Source organism: Notolepis coatsorum (assembly GCF_963971535.1).
Source record: "Notolepis coatsorum genome assembly, chromosome: 1".
NCBI classification, from domain to species: domain Eukaryota; kingdom Metazoa; phylum Chordata; class Actinopteri; order Aulopiformes; family Paralepididae; genus Notolepis; species Notolepis coatsorum.
The window spans coordinates 231,734,675-231,743,524 of NC_140165.1; the positions used below are offsets into that span (position 1 = coordinate 231,734,675).

The window sequence follows — 8,850 nt, forward strand, 5'->3', positions numbered from 1 at the left end:
TTTCGGTCTTACGTGTGGGTTGGAGTTAATAACGTATTATACTGTGAATTTCTCCAGACCTCTCTTGGCAGAGCCTGAGGTCTGGCCAGCAGCAGTAGCAACTCCTCCCCATATAGTATGGCCTATACCCACTGAAATCCAATAAATACATCAGACAAAAACAATAACTGTAAACAAAGCGCAGTACCATGTTGTCATCTTTTGCCTTGAGGTTGCTGTTTGATGACGTTACAGATTCGACCTTTAACTCTTTAATTGCCAGACCCGAGATATCTCGGGTTAACTCGCCGTGTGTTGGACGCCAGACCCGAGATATCTCGGGTTTTGGTCGTTTTTTCTTTTATTCGATATTTTTATTCATTATTCATCCACTGACCTCTGTGTTGCCATGTGAAAGGATTTTGAGATTGCCAAAGTGCAATACCGGCTACATCCTGCCAGATGGCAGTGTCGCCCACCCTTTGAAACCTTATATCTAACTCTGTGTTACACTAAAAAAATTTGCCAAATTATGTCAGGGACCAGATGGACACCAATACTGGAAATTGTGATCAGACAATTGGAATATTCTTTTTGGAATACCACCGACCACAGGTAAGGACTATCTGACATCAATTTCAGCTTGATCCAACAATGTTTTCATATCCATCCATAACGTGCAAAAGTATGCATGAAAAATGTATCTATTTTTTGCATCTTGGACGGAAGAAAGTCACTGTCAAATGACCATAGTATTGTCCCCATAGCTATAATATAGAATATAGATATAGCTCTCCAAACATAGTGACACACAGTGAAAATATGTAATGGAAACCTGGCACGTTAGCTACAAGGCCAAGACTAATAGCTGGCGCTGAATGAGTTAAGGTGCATTGTATTGTAAGTAACACCAGCGATATAACACCTTGTAAATAAAAACAACGTTTCATACCTTTACATACCTGCGCATACATAGAGTATTTTGGCTACTTATTGGTGATAGCCTATAGAATCTGAGCTCACGTTGCACTTGCAATCGCTCAAGATAAAACCATATTAAAGGCATGGATGTAAATGACTAGTCGCCAAATAATAGCGGTGATGAAACGGTTTCTTGAAGAGGATATCAATAGTTTGGAAAGGTTCTAATCTTGCAGCATATGACAGGACTTGGGCCCCATATGGGCACATTGGCAAACCATTAGAACCTGTTGAGTCGAAGCGCCTAATCTGTTTCTATACCGAGTGTCGAGGTTACTATCGGACAAAGCTTTAGTCACTTAGTTCAGAGGAAAAACAGCCTGCACTGGCATGGAAAGGATGAAGAACACCTATGTATGTTGCCTTTGCAAAATGCAAAATGAGGCTAATGAAGGATGCTACACAGTTTATTTTTAAATCAGGCTACTGATAAAGATTTTATATTACTGCAGGTGAACGCCGTCATAATGTAGTTTATTTGCCAATTAATTATATGGATCTTGTCTTGTGTTTCATAATGATGTAGTTCCACAATGCATCGAGAAACATACGGAAATAATACGGTTCATTCACTCTCTAGCTTAAATAAATCTTAAAATAGCCTGAAGATTAATGAGGCAGCTTTTGTTCACACGTGCCGATAATGTTGGAAAGCATTTTTTCATGGAAGAAAAATTATGCTGCGGCATTTAGAACCTAAAATACATATTTTAAAAAGCCACATTTCATACCAAAATTCGGAGAACTATGGGTTACCAATACTAAGTCTGGCATATTGAAATGCACAACATTTGCAGACATATCTTCAGATATGAGCCTGGGGTCGAGGACATTTCGCAGAGAAATGGTTATCGGATCAAATAAAATTAAATATTATGTCAACAGACTATAACTGTTTTGAAGTGTTTTCATTCAGTATCGGTCGACAAGACCGTTTTATGTTTATTTGATCCTCATACCACGGTCACATATCAGTCAGCGGCAGCGAGCGCACTTACCATGATGATGGAGTTGGTGACAGTTGTGTTGTTGACGGAGAAGGCTGCCACCAGACAAGCCATCCCCGACCTGTTATTTGCTGCAGCCAGTTCTAAAATATTCCTTTCAAATGAAAGCACGCGCACATCTGTTCCGAGCCCCGCGCGCTGCGTGCGCTCCTCCGGTTGAGAGTCTGGTCTGGAGTCTGTCTCTGCGATCTCTCCCCGACAGACCGGTCCACTGTTTACAACCGGACAGCTGGCCGAGAGACTCTGTGACGTCACGGAGTCAACCGGCGGCGGCAGGTAAAATCAAGATCACGTTTTCATCGCGTGGAGTATGTATTAGGCCGTGACGTCATATTGGTTTTTTTTCTGGTAGTTTGACTGTGCGCGCGGCGTGGCTGATATTGATATCCCAGCTTCCAGGGGGTCTGTGGTGCAAGTAGCATAGGTATCCCATTGGATGTTCCTACAAAACAGTCAGGGGACCCTGATGGAAACAAGACAAACGTCTTTCTCAGGTCTGCATCCCCTTAACAATTGTATGTATTGAGCCGTACTGTATTGTACCCATTCTGCAATCTGTTAAATAAAGTTTTCATTCATTCATTCATTCATTCATTCATTCATTCATACACTGTGTTGCATTTTTTGCTTTGCGTGTTTTGTTCACTAAACATCCAGTTGCTTCCTCTGATGTCTTCAAGGTGAACTGGTGGAATGTTGGGCCCCCGATTTTCTTAGAATAAAGATTAAAGGATAAGATAAGATAAGATAAGATAAGATAAGATAAGATAAGATATCCCTTTATTGGTTTCCTCTAATATAATTAGATCTGAATGTAAAAATAGGAGACAAATAAATAGTGTAAACAAAGGTGCCCTATGATCCCCTATCGGTTATACTATGTTACAAACAATCATTTGAATCTGAATATATACTACGAATAAGAGTAAAAGGTAAACAGTATACACAGGTGCAGTATACTGTACCCTAACTGGCATTATACACGTCGTCATCCGTTGTAGTCCATGCAGATGTTGGAGTCAGACACTTGTTGAATGAATGAATGAATGAATGAATGAATGAATGAATGAATGAATGAATGAATGAATGAATGAATGAATGAAAACTTTATTTAACAGATTGCAGAATGGGTACAATATAGTACGGCTCAATACACACAATTGTTAAGGGGATGCAGACCTGAGAAAGACGTTTGTCTTGTTTCCATCAGGGTCCCCCATTTTCAATTCATATAGATTGTTGTCAAATAAAACCCTACTATTTGACTCCTAGAATATGATCTTATGACTCTTAGAGGTTGGCTATTATTTGAAATCATCAAGTGTTATTTTGGAGCATTTCGGAGTCCTTCTGTGTAGCAGGTGTATTAGTCGAGGCGACGAGACATACAGTACCATGTAATTGAGCCGGCACTCCCTCTTGTGGATGTCAAAGGAACTTACCTTCTGCCTTCACTGTCACCTCCAGTATCGATTGGTTCACTTTAAAGCTCTCTTCTCTGAGTGCATGTAGGAGAGAGTGTTTTGAGCTTCCACACAGTTGGTTCTGTGTCATACTAGCTCCCGCTCAGCGTCTATTGCATATATCTCGCTTCAGCGTATATACACTGAATAAATTTCAAAATGTACCTTTACATGCCAGCATTCATCTGGCCACACCCCCATCCGCTTACCTACATAAGCAGGGATGGGACCACACACTCATCTCCTTCTCAAATTTCATCACAAGCTAAGTGCTGCTCACATGCCCACTTGACGTGGAGAAAAATATTTACTCTGAGGAAAGGAAGAACAAGGAGATACGTTGACATCATATCTTTATTTTCTCTCTCACTATTTTCGAGAAAATACAGCGATATTGTCTTCGTACTGGAGTGTCTGGAAGATGGTGATCATTCTAAAAACCTCCATCGGTTTTCGTATTGGGAGTTCACGCCGCTGCATGCCTCCCAACTACAGTCCTCCTTGCTGTGGCTGGACGGGGTGAAACCCTCCGACGGTGCAGCTGGACTGTAGTGACGCACCGACTGTTGTGAGAAGCGGTGGGTTCCAGGTTGGTGAGTAATGTTGCTTGCGAGCTCCGCTTGTCTGTTAGTGCTATGGGGGCTGGCTGACAATGTTTACGAAAACCGGCCCCAGATTAGGGTCCTTTTGTTCAGCCTCTTAGGCAACGGCGGAGGACCTTGGTCTGAAGCCCATTATAGTTAACTAGTGGGCCACGACCAGTAACACTGGTGATCCCTGTGTTTTCTGGACGAGTGGATGTTTCTCTGTCACCGTGTAGGCCCCGTCTTTCATATACACATGAGAGTATTCCCTCACGAGGAAATATGGGCATGGATGTTCGTTAGCGGAAGATCCGTGTTCAAGTCAGCTACAGCCCAGATGGGAATTGTGCTGGCTCCGTCCGATGTTGGTAAAATCACCGTTGTAAAACTGTGTTAACATCTCGTTTCTCTTCTCTCTTAAACAGTGAGGAGGGTTTCAGAACGGCGGCATGTCTAAGTGTGGCTTGTTATATCATTGTGTACAGGTTCAGGTGATAGCTGATTAGCTTGCGTGCTAGTTGTGGCTTACCTAGGCTAGGCTAGGAAACGTTAGCTTGCTGCTATCGGCCGAGGCGGCCGTTAGCTTAATGCTACACTGTTGAACGTGCTGTGACTATAACATGTTTTAAACACTCTTGACTACGACGTCATCTTTGACAGAGGATGTTCGTCGAACCTGCCCTGAGCCAGACCGGCGAGGACTGCGTCAACAAGGAGCACCGTAGTGGCGGGTTGGAGCAGCGAGCTGCCCGTGTCATCAAACACAGGAGGCTGTGTTTACTTCGGTGCCATGTTAGAGACTGCAATTCACTTGATCTGCGCTCCCGGTAGGCAAGGTCCTGACCAGACCTTGTACACTTCTTCTTTCTTTCCCTTCTAAATGTTTTGTAAATAACGATGTTTTCCAAAACGTGTGTTGCTGCACTACATTTAGGATACGACGCGAGTTATGTGTGAATTGTCTTGTCACTGGTATTTAGCTTCTCCATGCAAATCGGGTTGTTTATTACAGATGTGAAAATGATCTGGTTTGTTGTGTTGAGAAACATCATGTGTGTTCTTGTACCGTGCACTCACAACTAAGGGGGTTAAACTAACCTATAAAGCTATGCTTAGTGACATATGAGTAAAGAATGATTCTTTCTCAGCCTGTAATGACAATGAACAGTGTGTTCACATATTAACAGGTTTACCTGTTTAACTGGCCGTATTAAGGGTAAAGTAGGAGGGTTGTGTTTCCCCCCGGTTCCCTGGGGACTTCTTCATCCTCCTCTCAGACATGTTGTTACACTATATTGTGTCACTGTGTGGTAGGGATACGATGTAACCCTTAGCTTAGTTGTTGGGGTTGTGCTAACCGCTTGAGAAACTTTATTTTCCTAAAAGAAAAGATTGTTTGGTCGCTTTTTCGTGTGTGCTTAGCAAGGCCTGTGGCCGATACTAATCGAGAATTGTGTATTCTCTCATTATGAAAAACGGCGTTCCTCTGTAGAGTGTTTTTGCCATTTTTTGTAGGTGATAATGGGTTGTGTGTGTCGTGTGACCTACAACTGGGTTGGGCTGGCCACAGAAGCACATGTGTAAGTCTGATACCGGGGCTCTTGAGAGGGCCCTCTCTATTCCTTAGTAAAAATCAGATAGCAGGTTGGCACATGCGCTGTGTGAAGCTGTTAGACGCTTCATGGAGCTGACTATGACTGCGTCATACTCTTTTTTGTCATTACATCGTATCATGGGTGTGGGGTCGTAAAGGGGTGAACTGGTAACCTTTTCTCCCCCTTTTTTCTGTTGGTCAGGGGTAAACCCACCTGTCCTTCAAGGTTCCTGTCATGTTGCGGTTCGGCACGTTACAGGGTGAGGGGGGGAGTTTCCTGGTCCCACGCCCTGGAATATTGGGCGTGTGCACTGCAGAAATTCCCCCGCCATAGAGTACGTCATTGTGCGCGTCTCTGTTGGTAGGACTTCCGTGTGCTGTTCAGGTCCATATGATGGATCTGTTTCGGGGGGTGGTCAGGGCTCCTCCTCACGAAGCTCCTATTCGGGCCTTCTGTGAGTTGGGACTCTCCTTCCATGTGAGGGAGCCTCCTCAGAGTACAGAGCCTCCTCCTCAGATTGTCAAGGTGAGTGGAACCTCAAGAAGGAGTCCTACTCTATTGTGTGTGTATTCGATTCAATTCGATTATTGAGTGTGTATGGGTTCAGTGCCTCCTCCCCGGAGAGCCCTAAAACCAAACTTTTACATGGCTCAAGGTGCAATATATTCTTTTCAATCTGTACAGCTCGCGTGGGAAGTCTCTCTGGGGATTTCCGTCTCCTCCCTATGGGAGGGTGGTGGGATGTAAAAATGTGAAAAAAATTTACCACCGGCTGTGTAGACTGGGATACATACTGTTGGTGCTTCCTTCTTTTCTATTAAGAAGAGTTGGAGTTAGGAAGCATCACACCCCTCTTGTCGTTCCCCTGGGCGCCTTGGGGATTCAATGACAGGTCTAAATAGCCTGTTCATTGATGTGGTTGTGTCCCGACGCACGTATAGTGCTAGCTCGGGGTGTTCTGTAATCAGGCGACTGACTGGCACGCCTTGGTTGCTTGAGGTTAAAACGGCGTTTTTATAAAGCAACTGGGATGGAGGTTTTTCCTCTTCCGACTACCTGTTTTGGTTGTCGACGGATTCTCATTCATGTCTGGGGGATGATGACGGAATGGATCTGAACATATGTAGAGGGGTCTCACGCCCTGGGGGTGGGCCACCGGGCGCGGTTCGCACCGAACGTCTGGGTGGCGCCTTCTTTTCATGTTTAAGATCAACACGCATATCTGCCCCTTCTCCTGGAGTAGGCATGTCGGCGTGGTTAGGGCACGGGACTGGTTCTGGTCACGCTGGTCCGGATCAGTTAAACCCATTGTCCGCCGGGGATGCAGATCTGCTGTTCTGGTACCCTGAGGGACTTGGGCTTTTTCAGGGGGAAAATGCCAGGTCGGTCCGGGTGTCACAGGGTTAAGCGCTATGGAGACCCTGGTTGGGTACATTTTGTACTCTGCACTGTCGTAATGGCTTACGGCCATGCCAACCTGTACACGCTCAATCTCGTCAGATCTCGGCCGCTACGCAGGTTGGTCCTGGTTAGTACTTGGTTGGGAGACCGCCTGGGAATACCAAGTACGGTGTGCTTGGGGCTGGTTCTCCATTCTTTTCGCTCCTCTCTCATGCATGGCGAAGAGGGGCCTGTTGGGGTGGTCTTTGACCTCCTCTGGTGACCCTGTGCTTCCCGTATCGCCTGGCCCGGTCCGAAGTAATGTTTCATCGACCCGTAGGCCTGGGTTAACCCTTTTTTGAAAACTGAAACACTTGTACTGCGGTATAGCCGGTGTATACCCGCAGGTGTGTTTTGGAGTTTTTTTCTTGAGGGGTTATAGGAACAACCACCGCATTGGGTAACACCAAGGTGGTTGATTCCCTGGTGTGTTGGAGCAGTGTCAACTCCCGGGTTACCCGGTTGAGGGTGCCCCTGCACGTTCATGACGTCTGCCAATCGTGTCAGCCTTCTCTGCCTCAACCCCTCTGGGTGGGTTTTTTTTAAATGGAGGCTTGGTCATGCAACAACGCCAGCATACGCCCCTTCCGCCGGGGGCGGCTGTTTTCAGCTGACTCCTTTGGCGCCTGTCTCGTCCACAGTGCTCCAGGCTCAGGTTACAGCCTGTTGCCTGGTTTTTCCCCGGTGCGCTGCCTGCTTCCGTTGGTTAACCTTTTTTGTGTGCTTACGGCCATGCTGACTGCCTGTTCTGCAGGGTCAGTGTGCCAGGCGGTGTACTATTGGGGGGACAGGGCCCGCTCGGCTGAGGGGCCTTTGTCCGAATATGCTGGCGATGTGGGGGGCGGGGTCACTATGTGCCCACCTGGTGGGGTCTTGATGCTGGCATCATGGACTTCTCCGGGCCCCCGTTCCAGGTTTACTACTGTCCCGATTTAAAATGGTTCTCTCCTCTTTGTATACTTTTGTCCTCGCGAACAAAGTATTCTGCCAGGGAACTTATGGACACGACAGTAGTAGTAGTTATAAGGTTTTTGAGCTTGTAACGTTAACGTTAGTTAGTTATCGTGGTATCAATGGGCCGTGATGTGTAGCTAGCTAGCTTGCTAGCCGGCATGATGCGTGTGCAGTGCTTGCCCCACAGGTCTGAGAAGAGGACCTGCCCATTTTACTCGTTCCAGAACCTCCTCTACATGCCCCGATTTAAAATGGTTCACGACAGTAGACATAAATGCTAACGTCTAGTACGTTTAGCGGGGTAACGTTAACGTTAGCTAGCTAGCTTGGTATCAGCTGGCCGTGACGGGGATTAGGCGACAGCCTAACAGGCTGCGTACTGAACAACAGGCTGCCTACTGGTGAATGTAGTTCTTTTTTTACGACAAATTAAAAACCTTATAACTACCTTTATTTCAACCAAAAATGCTTAAACAATAATGTTAGTGGTAGAAGGGAACTCATTTTGTGCAAAAATGGAAAGCTTGCCAATGTTCATGCGGCAGAATTGTTACAATAGCCGATAATCCATTTTCCAAATGATAAATCCCTATACGGGTGGAACAACCAGTGACGTCAGACTACACCTCCCTATTATGTGTAGTATGAGTGTATAGGTAGAGAGATACGCCGTACCTACTCCAGTCAAAAGTTACACAGATTAATTGTGATGCTGTGAGTATAGGCTATGTATTAATAGCTAAGTCTGTTTTAAGATAAGCCGTCTCACTCTGCTGCCATCTTGATAAGCTAACAAAGCTAACAACTTTCCATTAGGCTTCAGACTTCATGTCACATAATATGCTTG

General features: G+C 45.5%; 1 protein-coding gene across 1 annotated transcript in view; it reads right to left on the reverse strand.

The window, feature by feature from the left end:
* The window catches only part of abcg1 (ATP-binding cassette, sub-family G (WHITE), member 1), a gene marked incomplete at both ends in the record, with an annotated part of 107,619 nt that extends 105,598 nt beyond the window's left edge, over window positions 1–2,021 (reverse strand). Inside the window, one exon of the mRNA XM_084314618.1 lies at window positions 1,959–2,021. Within this exon, the coding sequence (XP_084170744.1) occupies window positions 1,959–2,021 (63 nt within the window). The remainder of the gene's footprint in view (window positions 1–1,958) is intronic.
* Between the last annotated feature and the right edge of the window lie 6,829 nt (window positions 2,022–8,850).